At 41.2% G+C, this 19059-nt stretch overlaps 2 protein-coding genes across 2 annotated transcripts in view; both read left to right on the top strand.

The window, feature by feature from the left end:
- SPARC (secreted protein acidic and cysteine rich) overlaps window positions 1-19059 on the top strand; it is a 425399-nt gene that overhangs the window by 146921 nt on the left and 259419 nt on the right. The window lies entirely within an intron of this gene.
- On the top strand, window positions 8439-16738 carry NMUR2 (neuromedin U receptor 2). Its single transcript, XM_065644384.1, has 4 exons — window positions 8439-9158; window positions 14027-14111; window positions 15390-15515; window positions 16479-16738. The coding sequence occupies exons 1-4, from the start codon at window positions 8439-8441 to the stop codon at window positions 16736-16738; spliced, it is 1191 nt and encodes a 396-aa protein (XP_065500456.1).

Raw genomic sequence — 19059 nt, forward strand, 5'->3', positions numbered from 1 at the left:
TAGGAGATGTCACCAAGGTATTTGGAGCTGGAGCACTTGCCGTGTGAAGACAGGCTGAGAGAACTTTTCTGGTTTCACTTGGAAAGGAGAAGGCTTCAGGGTCCTCGTAGCAGCCTCCGCAGCACGCAGGAGGAGGTTACCCCATGGTCCACCCTGTGCTCTGACTCCACAGCAGACACTGCTCTACAAAGAACTTTGGACTAGAGACCTCCAGAGGTCCTGAAAGGACTGCCTTTCAAGCCTATGGTCCTATTTCTTTACAGGTTACTTGTTGCTTCATTTCTTTGTCTTCCTTCCTCATGTTTGTGTTTAACCTCATGTATGTTTTTCATTTGTTTTTTTCTGTTCATTTACATATACAAAGTTAATTTTGTCCCTTTTCACTTCCAGTCCCTAGGACTTCTTTGTTTGTCTTCCTAACAGGTTATTGTTTCAAGGTCGTTAGGTCTTCTTCTCCTCCATTTTATTTCCCTTCTTTGTCCTGCCAGCCATCATCGAGCTTTTCTTGTTCCAAGCAACATTACTCATTGGCCATTGATCTTTAAATAGAATTGAAAAAAATAAAATCAAGCTTTTTAGTTCTGTTTTCCCTACCTAATATATTTCTGATGTAATGTCAGAGTCAATATTACTGCCTATTTAAATACAGCTTGCTGTGTTGAGAGAAAAACAACTTGACTCAGACCTAAGTCATTTCTCTCTGATGCAGAAGTTTGTTTTATTAAAGGTATTGTAGAATATGTTTGTCGATAAGAGATAGGTTCAGCATTTAGTACAATCAGAGCAAATCAATAGAGTTCTGGCTCAGCTCAGATCTAACTGAGGATCAAAGTTTGCAAATGAATAGATAATGAAGGTGTCTTGGCTACGCAAAATATCTGCAAGTTTGGATGCTAAACTGGTCTCCCAGTAGAGAGAGGTGGACTAAGCCAAATTCGTACAGCCACTGTAAAACTAGTATTGGGGAAGAATGAAGAGAGATGCACTGCAGCAGCTGTGGCCTCACTGGGCCATGGTATAAGGAAATGTCCAAACAGCATTTTTTTGCATCTGAAGAGGTCACAGCCTTCGTTCCTGTGTCTGTTTGCAGGCGTCTGTGTGGGAAGAAGTTCCTATGCCTCACATCCATCTTCATTTGCAGCGAGAGGAATAAGGCTCCCAAATCAGCAAACTCATCTGAATCCTGGTGGATACAAACTGACCTACTAAAGCCTCTGAATCCAAAATTGCCAGGTCATAGGGGTGCTCAGGCCACCTACCCCCACACCCCAGTCCTGCACAGGAGAGCTCTTGTCATTGCATGGGGACTGTTCCTTGTTCTGCTCCTAAGCTCTAGAGGGCATGGATGGGTTATTTTACCTTAGTTTGCAGTTCTGCTTGGGGTAATTTCACTACTTAGTGGGATGCAAAGCACAAAAATGTCTTTGAGGTGTACGCCACAATTTGCTACAAGCTTTTCTATAAGTTGATCCAGTTTGCTTTTCATATCTAAGACGTATTTGGTTATTTGAAAACTATGGTAAATCATCCCTCTGACATGTATCTTTTTCATCACAGTTGTGTCTAGAGTTTTCTTTCTCTCTCTAACCTTGTAGCAGGAGACATTCAAAAGAACAGTACCATCCCTTGTTGCATTTAACTAAACCAAGATATGACTCTTGGGAACAGTCTAATGGGGAAACAAGCAGGAAGAAATCGTTATCTGCCAGCGTATTAATGTTCCAAATTATGCACATCCTTCTTCATAAAGATGGTTTCATTAATTCCAAGTCAAATAATATCGATCCTCAATGTGACATAAAGACAGGGGATCACTGTAATCCAACTTACAAAGCAATCTGAATAGCAGCTGAGGCAGGAGGGAATTGAAACTCTTGACAAGTGTTTTTGCCAAAGAGTCACCCTTATGAGCAGTAGAATAATACTTTTACTGGAACCAAGAAAGTTTAAACATGCATATATAATTTAAACAAGCTTTTTCTGAAACTGGAAGAACAAGAAGAAATGCTGTCTAACTTTCACTTTCTTAAATTGCACTATTATTATTATGTAAGCAGCTCTTAAAAAACTGTTTCACAGAGTATAATACATCACTGCATTTCTGTTGGAGATAGAGAGTGTATATGGTTTTCCAACAGGAGTAAAACTTTTCAAATAAACTTTATTATTCTTACAGCAAGGTTACCTCCACACCAACCCTTAAAGAATGAAGCGTTCAGAAAAGGGATTCTCTTAGCTTTGAAAAGCTCATCAGCTTTGTATAGGATATGTGCTGTACAAACACCATGTGTCCCATGTATTGTTTTCATTGACGGATACGCTTCTCCTGTAAGAAATTGCTAAGTTCTACCACCTCCAGTAATACAAAGTATCACTGCCTTTATTTGAATAAATTAAGACTTGTCATTGTGATTCCTTCAGTCTCATCAGTGCGTATGTCTGATACCTTTGCAGGCACTCGGCAGACTCTATAATAATGGATGTTTGTTTGTTTTGTTCTTTTCCAGGGGACAAAAATACTTGCACAAATCTCAAGGTGCAGAACAGAAGCCAAATATATGTGAGCTGAAAAATAGTACTGATGAGTCATGTCAGGGAAACTAGTTAAGTCTCTTTTGGGTCAGACAATCAAGTGAGTTGAGCTCTCCTGAGAAACATATCCACCACAAGGAGAGGAAGAAACTGCAGTGGAGTATCAACACTGTGATAAGATACAGAAAGCCATAGAGAGATGCTGAATAATGTGATTTTTCCTGCGTAAATCTGAGTCCTGTAGTACCAGATCCCTCCTGACTCAGACACTCTGACTCATTCTGCACCATGCTTGCGATTTCAGTACATTCTCTACCATGACAATCCTTTCGTCTTTCCCCAGGTAAATCCAAGTCACTTTGTCGTGATGGACACATTCAGTATGAGAAGAATTTCTGCATCAGAGTTGGTTTTCAGCTCTTTTCACTGCTACCCTACATGTCAAGCCTGAATCGTGTCCCCACCTGCCACCCACTGCCTCTTCAAAGCATGAACATACACACAAACAACACAAAAACATTTACTAAAAAGGGAAGGACATAATTCCCACTAATTTCCAGAATCAACACCAGCAAAGCGATCCATGCTGAAAGCCATGTCAAGAGGTACATCCACCCTGCTATGTAAGAGAGGGCAAGGGAGTGATTTTTAGCATGGGACTGTCCTAACTGTTCAGCTGCTGCCTGGCTTTCTGGCCCTGTTTTCATCTGTCCCAACAGCTCCTCGAAGATGAAGCCTGTACAAGACTCCCTCTCAAGACTGGTTGGTATCAGAGGATGGATAAGGCTGCACAAAATTTGGGTCTTAATTAATCTCAACTGTTTAACAAGCTTGCTGTTAAACCTTTATTACCCGCTTTCCCTCTGCAGACAATAGCAAAAATAAGCTACTCCATTTCATCTCTTACCGTGTGCTGTGGTTTAGGACGAGTCACTTTCTGGAGGTTCCTCTTTCCATTATTGACTAAAGTGGGAGCCTGAAAATTCTACCTAGACTCATTAGGCAAAATGGGTTCCGCTCTTGAAATAGTTTGTTACTGCACTAGCTGTGTAGGTTGCCATCTGCTCCAGGCAGAGAGGTGCCCCCTTGGCATTTTGTACTGTAGTCATGAAATCCACTTCTCAGGTGTGTTGATTGATATCCTGGGGACTTCAAATATCACGCACAGCCACAGAAAAGCTATCTGTGAAGAGCCTAGATAATTGCAAAATGACTCACAATAAAGCATGGAAAACCTACTGCAGATCCTGTTATAGTGCACCTCGGTCCTCTAGCCCGGAGCGAGAGAAAATACACAATATATCTATGCATTTGATGGAATGTTGAATGTTATGCTGAATATACTTAGAAAAACAAGGATTCACATTCCAGCTACTGCAGTGAACCAAACAAGTCTTTCAAAGGAGAAAAGAAAATGTCAAATCCATGTTCTATAATTATAAATCAGTAATTTATAACGGGAGTGGGGCTATATTTTTCCAGCAATTGTGTTAACATATTTAGTCTAGTCTTAACATTTCTGCCTACCGGCTCTATCTTTTATTTGCATCCTCTTCTTTTCATCCCTATGGGACAGAGATACTTGGTACTGCTGTGTTCTCAAATAATTAAAATGGTGAGTTTGAACCTGCAATTCTCAGAGCAGTGTGGCTCTGCAGCAGTCTGAAGGCTCGATGAAAGAAGTAGGGAAAGCCAGCTCAGGCTGGATAGCAGTCCCCTCACAGAATTTCTAAAGGATTTTCCACCTACCTTCGGTATCTACAAATTGGAGAAAGAGTGAAACCACTGAAACAACAGAATCTGATGGCTGCAAATGCGAATTAGAAATGAAAGGCGGGGTTGTAATTGCTGAAGATAAAAATTAGTGGACCTGCTTGTCAAGCATTATGGCAAACCCAAAGCCTCTTCAAGCCCTTCTAATGAAGTAGGGTGTCTTTCTAAGGGTATGTGTACAGAAAGCATTGCAGCACCTCCTTGCAAACTCTGAGTAACATCCCATGCAGGGCTGCTCAGAGATGTCAGCTCAAGTCCTGGATGCCATGTGGACATGTCAGTGCAGTATTGTGCCTCAGCTAATCAACAAAATTAATTAGCGTGGCACACCATGGCATCGACCCAGCTATTAACATATTACTTCCAGTTCCACAACCAGAGGAGGCTGAATAAAGAATCTCCTTGTCTCAACTCATAGATATAAACATATATAAAAAAAATCTTGGTTTGCATTTATAAAATTCTGCATTCTGGATGAGTGAGTATTCAAATTAGACCATCATAATGGCCCATAGTTCTTCAAAGTATATCCCTCTGTAAGCATGACCAGTGGAGGATTTATCCGTTTGTTATACTCCGGATTACCTCCACCATTCTCTGGCTCTTTTGATGTGTCAAATTTTCTCAAAAATCCAAAATTATTCACCATTTACTGACCTAATATATAGTCACTAATGGATGCTCTTACAAGACGTTTGAGAAACATGAAGGCACTTGAACTTACCTCTTCAATGTGCACTTCACTGCCCTTAATGGAACACAGGAATATGCTGTAGCAGGTTGCATTAGCAGAGGGACAGACTCCACAATGCAAATGTGGTACAAGAGATACCACCAGCATGAGGGCATAGTCAGTGCCTAAGGAGATAATGTCCACTAGCAGTGGAATGTAACATGCCCCAAAACCTTGTCTCAGTTAGTGTTTCCAAATATTACACTGCATTATGTGGTGTGCATTACATTAATATAAGTATCACATTACATTAATTACATTACTATCACATAAAACTACACAATTCCAAGGTCAGCATGCAGCACACCACCTTCCTTTGAGTTTATTACAGCAAGCACCAATGAAGAGTGCTTTAAAATGAAAAATACCAAATGCTTTAATACTATATTCTAAAGGAAAATCTCTTTTTATTTTCTGTCTCTGTTGTAAAAATAAAATATTTCCAGTCACACAGAGCCAGAGCTAGTCTTTGGTTAGATATACTTTCCTATCCTTATTGAGACAGATATCATAAAGAATAACGAATAAAGCTTCAAGAAATGAGCTGAAATGTATTTTCCACCCTCTTTGCCCTCCCCATCTACCACTTAATTGTGGCCATAGTGTCATGGTTCCAGGGATGACCTGCTAGACAAATAGACCTGGTTTTCTTCTGTGCTTCTATTCCTGCAGCTTGTCAGCACCTGACCCCAGCAGGATCAGAAAGGATGGAGGATGGAGAACAAGTGGAAATAGACACAAGTGAGCCTGGCACATCCATGTTCTCAAGCCACCTGATGTGTTTCTACAGCCCATTGCTTTCCTCTCATAGACGTCATGATGGGTATGGCTGCCCTGTTGGCTTTTTAGTAAATAACTCAGTCCATTTTTGTTTTCTATAAGATTGAGTTCAAGCTGAACAGACTTCAAGTTTCATTATCAGTTTCTTTAAAAGGGCTAGTGTGTAAGAAGAAACATGAAGATCACTTTGGCAGCTAGTTTAGAAGTGTTTACTCACCCAAGTTATGATGCTGTATAGAGAGTGGTGGAACTTAGGCGGGGGGAAAGGAAAAATGGAAAGAAATGAAATATTGTTGAGAGTTTAAGGGGAAAAAACAACCTGAAAGTTAAGTAGACATACAGAAAGCGCTTAGTCCTGCACAAATTCTCGAATACTTAGAATCATAGAATCATTTTGGTTGGAAGAGACCTTTAAGATCATCGAGTCCAACCAGAAGCTAACTTTGGCACTAAACCACATCCCTAAGAACCTTGTCTATGCATCTTTTAAACACCTCCAGGGATGGTGACTCCACCACTTTCACTTTTCTTCTACTGTTCTCTGAAACAGTCAATAATGGTCTCGACCAGGCATCCTACTAATGATTCCTGTTTCTACCTCTTACAGCAAGACTAGCTCAAAATCAAATTTACATTTTTTCAACCTGGTTAAAATGCAAAGAATCTCTTTAAGGAAATCCTTAATGAAGATAAAAATAGGTCAAAAGAGCACATATTGCTCACCAATCCAATAAAACCTTTCAATCTGATGAATGAAATACCTCTGCGCAATGCTAAAATATATGAGCATACATGAGTCTCCATCTTTCTGATGGAGGGAGTTCACGTGCAAGATAATTTCAGCAGATCCAAAAGTCATCACAAGAGACATGCTTCTGTCATTGTTACGATACCTACTATGCCTCTAACATCTTAAATGAATGTACAGTAAGTCCTCAGGCTCCACACATCAAACATGCCTCTGTGGGACCAAACTTTTGTTCTTTACCTCCTGCTGCTATTTTAGGAGGCAGTCTGTGCTTATTACAATATTTTTTCTTGCAAGGTGATTGAACCACTACTAAACCAGAAGAAGTTAAAGAAAGAGTAAAGAAGACATGATCTAAGACGTCCTTGATTCTTTGGAGTCAGAAAGCAGGTTTCGCGTGGGATCAGTTTATTGTCTAGCCATTTATAGTGGAGTAGTTTGCATCTTCCTTGGAAAACTTGATTTTTTCAAGATTTTGGAGGACATGGCAGCCAGAAGGGCGGTTCGTCTGCTCCTGCATGTTTAAAAATATGCAGTCTTAAGTTAGCAGCCACAGAGACTCAGTTAAAGGGCCAAACAGAGAAAATAAGGTGGTTCTTCACACACAGATAGTAGACCCAAGGAGCTCCTTACCAAAGGATGTTAGGGATGTAAAAAGTCTACATGGCTTCAAGGAGTGGCAGGTACTCAAAAGTGAGAGCTAGTGAGGGTTACTGGGCACACAAATTGCATATCGAGTCAACGATGTCCCCAAAACTAGCCCTCAGCTTTTGCACCTCTTCTATTCCAAATGGCTAAACTTTTTCTAATCTCAGAAGATGACATCCATGCACTTCAAAGCCTTTTTGTTGTCTAGAAATTCTGTATGAAATCAAGTATTCATAAGGAGCTGAATGATCTATTTTGACACAGCCATCATCCACATAGGATACATTTTTTTTGGCTCAGAAAGTGTTTGCAGAATGATCGTCATTCAGGAAGAAATAAGAGTTTATAAAAATTCATGTAAATTTAGTCCCAGAGGCAATAAATGTGTCTTTGGAATTAATACGGTCTTCAGAAAGATTCCCAAACCAAGACTAGCTGAGAATATGGAATCAGATTCCAGCATAACAGGAAAGTGGGAAAATATTTTTATATCAATAAGAAGAGCAATTAAAATCCTTTGCCAGATTTCAGGAGAAAAAAAGAAGTGTTTAAAAAAAGGCTGAAATATTATTGTAGCCTAATTCTACATGAATGACTACAAAAATGGGTTGTCTTTCTACCAAACTGTTTCCAAGTACTTGCTGCCATAGACAACAGAACATAACAATCTGAAAAATAAAATCATGCCAGATTTTTTTTTTTGCTTGTGTCTCATAACTGGATGTAGCATCAATATAATTTTGTAAAAGATTTTTGGACTGAGTTTGGGGGTTGTTTTCTTTTGGGGTTTTTTTTTTTTTTGGTCTGCTTTCCCATCCTCTGACAAATACAAACATCTTGCAGTTTGTCTCACATCCTATATTTCAGATTCCCAGCTCTCTAACTCCCACATTTCTGATTCTGTAAATGCATCTGCTACAGGAGCTGATACAAGTAGCTGTAACCTCTTCTCTTACTCTATAATCTAATGCACTTAGTGAGCCAATGAATATGTGTGAAAGGAGGGGCTTTCTGGCTAAGGGACTTCTTGCAGGGGAACAGCTGTTAGAACAGCAAAACCTCAACCGAAGCCAGGCACACACATCTCTCAGTGGCTTTCTGCATCCAGGTCTGGCAAGCCAATTCCCTCCTCTCTTTCTCTCGCTGCAAAAAGTGGGAAAACTAGCACAGAGAAACTTAAAGACGACGTGATCTCAATTGTGAAACATTTCAGAAGATCCAGTGATGGCCTGGATCAGCAATATCTCCTGGTTTTATCACTTTGCTCTCCATGAAGAACGTTTCAGGAGGTACTTGAACAGCACTGAGGATTACTTAGCCTTCCTATGTGGGCCCAGACGGAGCCATCTGTTCTTGCCTATGGCTTTGGTGTACACCCTCATCTTTGTTGTTGGGGTGGTAGGTAACTTCTTAGTTTGCCTAGTAATCCTCAAGCATCGGAACATGAAGACCCCGACCAATTACTATCTCTTCAGCCTTGCCATCTCAGACCTACTCGTGCTGCTTTTTGGGATGCCACTGGAAGTCTATGAGATGTGGAGCAACTACCCCTTCTTGTTTGGGCCCATTGGCTGCTATTTCAAGACGGCGCTCTTTGAGACGGTGTGTTTTGCCTCCATCCTCAGCGTGACCACAGTCAGCGTGGAGAGGTACATCGCTGTCCTCCATCCTTTCCGTGCCAAGCTGAAGAGTACTCGCAAGCGTGCGCTGAGGACCATCGTTGTGCTCTGGGTCCTCTCTGTCCTCTTTGCCCTCCCCAACACGGGCACCCACGGTATCATGCTGCAGTATTTCCCCAATGGCACCCTGGTCCCCGGCTCTGCTACCTGCACTGTAGTCATGCCCATGTGGATCTACAACTGCATTGTCCAGATTACTTCTTTTCTTTTTTATGTGCTGCCTATGGGGGTAATAAGTGTGCTGTACTATCTGATGGGGCTAAGAGTAAGTCCTACTCCAAGTATTCTCAGTGTTTCCTTGGCTCATTCTTGTGTGTTTGTGTCTGTATGTGTCTTTTAAGTGATTTCACCTTTTTCTTGCCCATCTGTTCCCCCTCCCCACCCCCCCCCAAAAAAAATGTATTTTAAAACCCTGAAAACAGTGGATCCAACTCTTTCTTTGGTGCAATCCCATTCTCAAATGAACATAGCTATGTTGGAGAATAATTTACCCCAATCTTTTTTAAAAACTTACCATCACTGCTGCTCACATTTGAATGTTACTTAAACATCCAAGTCTGTAGATTGATTTCAGCCTCTCAGAGATTTGCACCTTTGCAGTGGGAACTAGAAGAACACAGACCAAAAGGAAAACATGAAAAGAACAAAAAGGAATAGGCTAGTGATTGAATCATGTGAATTTGTTATCCCTCTTCTTGTGACTGTGGAAATTCCATCACATTACTTTATTTTTCTCCTTCCCTAGAGACAGTGATAATATTTGGTTGTTAAAACTCACAAAGCTGTCATAAACTGAAGTGCTGCAGCTAGTAGATTCAGCAATCGTTTCTTTATATAATTATGACACAATTTCACCATTGATTAAGGCTACCTTAGAGCTCATATTCTATGTTCAGAAAGTGAGACTAATTTTATCAAGTATTCATCATTTAAAAACACAGATAAAACAATCTGTATCACAGTATCACAAAGCTATGTATCACAACAACAAAATGCACTGCTAATCATAGCTAGTCAATGACTTTTTTCTTCTCATACATTACATATATTTAGAAAATATAAATCATATCTCATTGCACTGAATATAATTTAAAGTTTTAAAAGATGTGTCTGATCATATAGCAAGAAAGGGGTGAAATATGCTACTAGAGACAACTTACCAAATAATGTGGAAGAAATTCCACCCAGTGTGTGCTGGTGTCTATATCATTTTGTTGTGCTGGCTGAATTTTACTGGCATCTGAAACTCTTCTCCTTACCCAGGAAAAACCGCAAGGATTAACTGCTGGTAATCCGTAGTACACAGCAGATCTTTGAAGCAATGAATGAGTTAAATTATTCCCACTGCCCAGTGGCTGTTGTGAGGTCTTCACATAGTTTCATTGAAAATTTTACAAAATAAGACCTGAAGTGAGGGAAAAGTGCTGAAAATACAGCTGTTAGCAAAAGAGAAATCCCCAAACTAATAAAAAGAAGTCTTGAAGACTGCAATAACTTCTGTTTGTGGTAGGAGATATTCCTAATCCCCATCCCAAAAGAGAAGCTAGGTACCAGATGAGGGCTGCTCCCCCAGGACTTCTGTGTATTCACAGATTTGTTCAAGCTGTCTTTCCTAAGGGCTGCAGTGTTCATTGTTTATGCCTCTGCTTTTCTGTATATTCAACTCAGACTTCCAAATTTTAAACACCACCTATCTTGGGTGTATCTGCATTGCACTCCAAAACAGTGCTAGGCAAGATAATTTCAATTTTTCGACAGAAATTATATAAGAATGGTGTGTATATATATAATTTTTCAAGAGAAATCAGTTTTTATCTACTCACAGAAGATGAAATCTGTGAAGCTTCAGCAACACTCCAAAGTCTCCTGAGTATCGTGTATTGCTCATAGACTCAGAGTTGATCCACAGGTAGTACGTAAGCTCAGATTCAGCAGAGAGTTTTCCAAGTCCAGGCTTTGTGGAAGGGGCATTTTCTCACCAAAGTTTCTACCTCAAGCTTTGCCAGTGCCCGCAAGAGCCTCAAGATGCAATACAGAAGGGAAAATGTGCAACATGTTAAGCAGCTGTGAGAAGGTAGCAAACATGGGTCACATGGTAGCTGAGTTAATTTTTATTTTATTATTATTAAATTTTATTCCTTGCAAAAATGTATTGAGGACAGAGCTGTCAGGTTAATTACCTCATGACCGATTACCTCATGATCTACTTCGATATAGTTTTAAGGCTTGATGGTTTAATACTACAATGTTACAGTCAATAGATAGTCCCAGCATTAGCGTAAAGAAGAAGAAACTAATGATTACGCTGTAATCTCATCAGATTTGATTGTGGAAACTTCCTGCTGCCTCTTTCGTTAGTTTCTCATCACAGGTGCCTTTAGGACCAATCCCTATATAAGCCAGGCTCTTTAAACGCAGTTCAGCTGTTGAGCTACTGGTTGCAACCAATAGCCGAAAAAGTGAGGAGGAAGAGGAGAGGGAGAAAATGAGAACATGGGGAAATGGCTGCTTGGAGAAGCTAAACTCTGCAGCGGTGATGAAGATGAGGTGGCATCTCTTGGGAAGAAGTCTGCATTGCAGCAGGATTCAGTGCAGGGGCTCTGTGTGTTCCCTTCAAACTGATCTCTAAAAAGACACAGGGACAGGTGATGGTTGTTTAAAATCTCTGGCTGTTTAAAAGTCAGATTCTGTATAACTATGCTTTTTGACAGTGAATGAAGAGAGTGGAGAGTCTAGAGACCCTTTTATCCCACCTACTTCAGACATTTATGAGGGGATGTAGCCGATCAAATGCGACTAGATTGACCTCATCTAGGATGATTCTTCTGTTAAAGAGTCCAGCACATCTTCTAGTGTCACTTCCCCTCAGTAACACGTTGGACACACTGGTAATTTTGATTTCAACTATCTTTGAGTCAAGACAACATATTCTTGCCAATTTACAGCTTGTCCAGATTTTCTCATAAAAATCCATTTCAACCCCTTAAATGCCCGTTGTTAAAACCAGAATTGCCTGGGGACAGTTGATTGCCTTTGGCTGATTTCTGCAGAGCCCAGCACACTCCTAGAAGGGTCTGTCCTCTTTTTATGGAGGTTGTCCTGCAAACCTTGCACCCTCTAACGAGCGAAGAGTGTACCCAGGCTACAGTTCAGCAGATGGGTGACGACTGCTTCAGCCAAATCACTCAAGCAGACAGAACTGCGTGCTTTAGCACAAGTCATGTGGTTTTTAAATACCATTTTTTCCTCTAGCTGGAAAGAAAGTTTGATCGCCACTCATGTCAGGCCAAGGAGCTTACAGAAACAGTTCTGCTTTTACTGAGTGGCCTCACTAGGTTTGCTTGGGGATAGGTGAGGCCTGATTTCACTCTGCCTTTTGAATTCTAGTATGAAATGCTGTAGCTAATAAAGATATGGGGGGGAAATCCAATTTTCAGCTCCTTTCTCCAGATGCTTTTAATTCTCTTGCAGTAAATGGGTAACATTCATCTCCGGGCAACCCTACATAGCCTCATACATTCACAGTGATATAAAAGTAACCGCTGCCTTGGCTGGGGTTCGCCCTCTGTCAAACCATTGGCATGAACTCACGTTAAAACTTTTGACATGGACTTCTTTTTTTTTTTCTTTCTTCTTTGTCATAACTCATTTTTAAATTAAATTACAACTGCCGAGTTATTCTTACTAGTTACGCCTCCATCTATTATCACTTGAGGCTAAAGAGGAGCCTTATAACATCATCAGAATGACAGGAGGAAGGTGAAAAATAAAGATACATGTATGTCTGGTTTATTACAGCATCAGAGCACTGTATTTTCTGAGGTTTTGGAATATGCCTGGAATAGATTATTGTTGAGACTGAAAACCACTGAAGGGAAACTAGAGATTTTAATCAATCTGAGCAGACGTTTATCACTAGATGTGTTTCAAATCAACGGAGTCTCTTCCTTAAGTGACTGTGGGTATGACTAAAGGTTACAGAGGGAATAATGTAAAACATGAGGCTGAATTGCACGGTAATTGAATATAATTCGATTTACATGTGTTTCCCTTTTATGGCTTTTATGAATAAATAGAACATTGAAAGAAGGTCTCATTTGATCATCCTTACAGAAAAGTATTGTTAATCAAAAATCAGGAAGCGAAGTCACAGTGTAAAAGGCGAAAGAAAATGGCATAACTATCATGTTTTCACAAGATTTTTACAGATCTAGGTTGATTTCTATCTTTTCCCTCATTCTTAATATTCTTTCCCATGTAATTAAAAGTTTTCTTTCTAGTTTCAGTTGAAAAAAGCATCACTCCAAATCTGCTAATCAGAAGTTCCCACTTGAGGACGCTGGATCCAATTATGAACTCTCCATAGATGATTTGTTTTATAATCTAAGCAATTGTCCTCATTATCTAGCTCTGGTCTTTTCACCACCAAAGCACCAGTGCTGTCATCATAAGCATATTGGGGAAGCATTTCACAGAAGGATCAGATTATTATTCTTTATGTCCATTTTTTAGAAGCCCAGGAAAAACTACTGGAGAAGAATACTCACCTTGTTGTAACTGAGGTGTAGGTAGCTGTCTGCAAGTGAGCGTGTATGGGTTTTGTTCATTAGATGGGTTGAATATCAGTTAGTCCAAACATTCATGGCATGAAACAAACTCCCTTGAATTCTACAGGAATTTTTCTAGTGATTACAGCTGTGTTTCACTGGGGCCTCTCTAAGTATTTTTTGGATCATTGATTTCTGTTTAATTGTGGGGAACCCTTTTAGGAAAACAAAAACAAACAATATTTTGCCAGAAGAGAAGATAATGCCTAGCAAAATACCGTTGAAATTGAACACAAACTGTGAACCAAATACTAACTCATTGAGAAAGGACAAGTGGGGAACTGAAATACAAATTTGCTGTAAATGTGCAGTCTCAGACACACAAAATCTAAAGATTGTTATGAACCTGAAGCTTCAATGTTTCCCTAGCCTGAAACTGAAATTCAAATGTAGATTTTTTGTGAGTCCTGAGTTGCCCAAATTTTTGCCTTCTCAAACTACAGCTATCAAAATATCAAACAGGCTATGTCTGGTTGGGATGCCATCTCCTATCTAAGCTGTCCTTCGGTTTCTCTCCTTTTGCCAGTTGAAAGGAGATAAATCTTTGGAAGTGGAGGAAGTGGCTGTGAATGTTCAGAGACCATCCAGGAAATCAGTAACCAAGATGCTGTGTAAGTAATGAATCCTGTGTTTTATTTACTGTGGACAAGAGGGTGACCAGGTCCTGAAGAGTATCAAGAAAATGCACTGGATACAAGAGTTATGAGTAACTGTTACCAAAAAAAAGAGGAAAAAAAGGCTTGCTGCTGTTTTATCTGGACTTGCAGAGCATGGGAGTGAAACACCATGGCTGTCAAAAGATTAAGAAGGCAAATTTTCTTCCCCAGCACGAGAGGAGCTTGAGCAAAACTAGATGGCAGATGCTTGCATGCCACCTCTCTAATATGCCTCACTCAAACCTGGCTCTTGCAGCCCTCTAGAGAGAATCCCTCTTTTTCAGAGTGCAAATAGTCTATCTTGTACATTTTTAAAGGAGCATGTACTTCTGTTTTGCATCACACCATGAACCCTGCTTATGACCAGGAAGGTCCTGCCAAGCCACATACATCACCTACTTCTGACTTAACCACTAGGCAGATTTGCACATTGTACAGCATTCAGGAGAATTTGTGCTCCAATCACTCTGAAAGCACTCACATCACTTCTAATTTGGGGCTGTCTTTAAAGCAAAGATCACCTTGCTAGTGAGATGGTGTTTATACAGGAAATATAAATCACCTTCAATATTTCCTGCAACAACAACATTCTTTTAGGCAGCCTGAGTCACCATCTGAACTAGGAAATTGTACTTTGAAGTCAGCCTGATTTTCTGTGCCCCGTGACTGTGACCACAGGGATTCACGGGACCCAAGTCTGGAATGGCTTTGCAAGAGTCCTTACTAGAGCCAGCACAGGCCAAGTTGTACATCGAGGCAAAATCTTTTCCTTTCCTTCTGAGTGGTGCACCCAGAGAGACTTAATCATCAGTGCATGATTGCTATGGCCTTATCCTGCTATGTGATGTAAAAATAGTGTGCAGAGGAAATTAATTGCAAGGTACAATGGAGTCAGTGTGTGCCAGGGACCGCAGATGACTCCGGATGTCTCACTGGTGGTTTCTTCATTAGGCTCTGCACATGCCACAACATTCCCTGGCTGTTGCCTGCTCTGTTTGCATGTCATTTTTTTTGTGCATGCATTGAGTTATCCAACACAGAAATCAATGGAAAGTTTGTTCTATTAGCTGGTAATAGTAAGATAGAAAGGATGCCAAAGTTCTGAAACAATCAATAAAGTTCATGTATTTAGTCTTTCATCCAGCTTTCTGAACTATCTCTGCTCTGTGCAAGCTAATGAACCATATCCTTCCATAACTGACTTGTTTTTCTTCTCCCCTTTCTCCATGCTAGTTGTCCTCGTGATGGTTTTTGCTATCTGCTGGGCTCCATTCCATATAGATCGACTTTTCTTCAGCTTTGTTGTGGAATGGACTGAGCCTCTGGCTAATATATTCAACTTAATTCATGTGGTGTCAGGTAAAGTTTTCTCTTCCACTTGCACAGGGGCTGGCAAAAAAAGTATTTGTGAGTGGTTTACTTGAAAAATGTAGTCATTTATTTTGTAGGTGATGTGAGACATGCATGGAAAAGCTTCTTGGTGTTTGGTGGACAGTGATGAGAATTGTGCCTGAAGTAAAAACTGCATGTAAGTTTCTGCAGCTTTCAACATCTGGGCATGTTGTCCAATACAGTTGTTTGAATATTCATAAAGAAGGAAAAAAATAGGGTATCATGCATCATTACCAGCTGCTTTTCCTTCTTGGGAATGTTCAGAAATGAAGTCTGCTGTCGTTCGGCTGCTTTTAATGATACACCCAGCAGCAGGCATCACCCTCCAGATGGTCTCTCAGGCAAAAGGGAAACCTTACCAAATGGCAAGAGAAGAGATTTACATACTGCTCAGAACTGGGTGGTACAACCAAATGTTTATGGCCCTGCTGACCATAAAATGAAGGCTTTTTCAAAAAAGATCCTTATTTTCAGTCTGCCATGGGAAAACACTGAATGTGGCCATTAGGCAGCTCAGACAAAACCAATTTCGTGCAGTTGTCCTGGTGTGTTGTAAGAAATTAGCTCCCCTCGACTGGAAGTTATCCTCTGACAGCTCTGATGGGTGCACCAGCTGTGCAAATCCTGCTGTGGGGATGAGGGCTGTGCTGGAGGCAGGTCAGTACAGCTCAAGAGAGAGCTGGTTCCTAAACAGCTGGAGATAGTGAGCTCCAGTTAATAATCTCTCCCACTTTCCTTTCGCTGTGTGCTGCAATGCCTGAGCTAGCCTTGGCAAGACATCCCTCTGCCTGGATGGCAGCAGGCAGAGATGTGCTGTCACTGCCTCCACCCTGGCACCCATTTTAGGCAATGAAGAGATTTTCATTTTCTGAGATCATTTCACACACAAATTAGGTGTCTCTCTCCTTCACCTGCCCCTTGTTCTCCTAGGTATTTTCTTCTATCTGAGCTCTGCTGTGAACCCCATCATTTACAATCTGTTGTCCCAGCGCTTCAGGATGGCTTTCCTCAGTGTGATTTCTCCTTGCTGCAAGCATTGGGCCCCTACACATCCCTCTAGCAAGATCCTTGCCCAGCAGAGCATCTTCATGGTTGAGGACCACAATCTCATGGACTCTGCTGAAGACACAAGTCTCCCTGGCACCCACAGGACATCTGTCAGCAGTTCTCAGCTCTCCACTGGTCTGTGACTTTCCATGTTGTGATCCAGGTGAGACAGAAGTTAAAGAAAATTACTTTAAGAAACAGAAAGAGAAGACACCCTCCTAAAAGACTGATTTCAGCAAGAAGAGCTCACAGAGAGTGTTTTGAATGAAAGAATGAGGAGTCTGTAATTAGCTGTTGATTGAGAAGCATTGTATTACTCTTAAGCTAATAGAAGGGCTGGAAATCTCAGTTTACTGGCTGCAAGCTATGCCAGCAAAGAGCTGCTTTACATAAACAGGTCACACTCCCAATGTTACCAGCACAGGGAGACACAGCTTATCCAAGTCTTACTGAATGTATTTTGTGCACCAGCCTAAACGTCAGTTTTTACTTAGTCTGAAATGGGGCAACTTGCCACACAAGTCTACCCACTTCTAGCTTTAGGTAAACCAGCCTCACTTCTCTCTCCTATGACCTTCTCGAGGTGTGGCTGTTGGAAGCCTCTCCTGGCAACATAAGCAAATAGACATGAAGAAGAGCAGCTCTGAGCTGGGCCAGTAAACATCAGACACCAGCACCAGCAATAACTATTTCTGGACTAGAAAAAACAGGGAGCCAACAATTGTAAAATAAATGTAAAGCGAACTTTTGCTTTGAGCTAGGTGAAGATTCGGGTGGGCGGTGGTGATAAATGCCTTGAATCATTGTAAAAAAAATCTACTGTTTAGAGGGTTATTTTTAACGAGTCTCAAAGTCACCTCTGTATCTCCTCATATTATGTCTGACAATATCTACACAATATCTATTACCTGGGAAATAGCCATTGGCGGCGGGAGGGGCTCAGGATGTTCCTGGTGTGACTCCTTTGCTCAAAATACAGCTACTGAGGGATAACTGCTTAGGGAATGTGAAAAGTCTGCAGCCTTTGGAGGCTTGTCCTGTGCATCGGACAGTTTTATTTTTGCCCATCTGCCTGAACTGAGTCTGACCATGTGCAAATGGACTGTGATAGGTCTCTGCTATGTCCCATGTCCTGCAGTTTGCAAGAACTTCTTATAATTGCTTGAACTTAAGATACTTCTGCGAGTGAAGCCCTGTGGTCATAATTCAGCAGACTTCACACCTGCCCATACCAGGTGGATTACCAAAGTCAGAGATCTATGTGGGGTTAGCAACCACCAGGAAACAGCCTGGACAACATTCACAACACATGGAATTGGGACAAAACTGCAGGATCAGAGAAGCTGATACAAAGGCAATAGAAAAAGGAGTTTTGCAGTGATATTGCATCTATTGAATTCAGGTTTTGCCACGAACCACAATATAAGGTCTGAGAATCTTTTCTGCATTGCAGTAATGTGAACAGATCATGAAGGCAGTACACTTACATCCAAGCTGATGAGTTCCTGAGTTCTTTTCACTGCAAGGTCAGGACTCTTTAAGAGTTTTGTAAAGAGAAACCAGAGTGAATCCATTACACGACGGAGAATTTTACAAACCTCTGTGTCCCAAGTTTCAAAGCCTGTTTGTTGTGTTTCAGAGAAATGTCTCCCTTGTACATCGTGATGCAGGTCTAGGTTTAGCCACCATACTGGGCTCAGGCTTGGCACCCACTGCCACAGAAAATCACCCAGTGTGTGTCATCAAGGGGCTGGGACTTACATTGTCAGAGTACACAGAGTTATCATAATGAATAAGAACATTAGGTCTTCAAAGATGATACACCGTATGCATAAAGGCTTATTCCAGTCTGCTCACTGGGGATCCAGGTGACATTTCCCACCAAAGGAGGAAGGGGTTACCCTGCTACAATGGGCTCTTACCTTGTTTGCCCTAAAGTCTTCTGGTTTGCTTCTCCCTGTGGGACTCCTGGGTGAGGTGAGAGCTGAGGTCTCATGGCAGCTGGTGAGTCACCTTCTCGGGCAGAAGAAGGGGAATTTTAGCCCACGTTTTTTGTCAGACCCATTTTATCACCTGCGATCTTCAGAATCAAGGCATGGGGAAGGTAACACACACAAGGCCCTGGAGAGAAAAGGCAATTCCTGCTCCCTGGTGACACAGCTGAAATGCTTTGCCACCCCCAAGTGGACACTTGAGTTTTATCAGTGACATTTACATTTCTAATCATTATTTTGTATTACCACTTCTCCCTTCACCAAACATTACAGGGTGTTTTCCCTGTGGATTTGCCATGCTGGTTGTGCCTTACTGCTCCCACAAACGTCTGAGGACCTCCCGGGCAGAGGCTGTGCAGGATTTCCTCCTTCACCCTGTGCCTCACTTGTGCAGCTCCCTAACTGAGCCCAGGGTTTATCCTCCTTATCCCAGCATGTCTTCTCCACTGTCCTAGACACCCAGCCAAAGG

This window comes from Caloenas nicobarica, chromosome 13 (genome assembly GCF_036013445.1).
Source record: "Caloenas nicobarica isolate bCalNic1 chromosome 13, bCalNic1.hap1, whole genome shotgun sequence".
Lineage (NCBI taxonomy): Eukaryota > Metazoa > Chordata > Aves > Columbiformes > Columbidae > Caloenas > Caloenas nicobarica.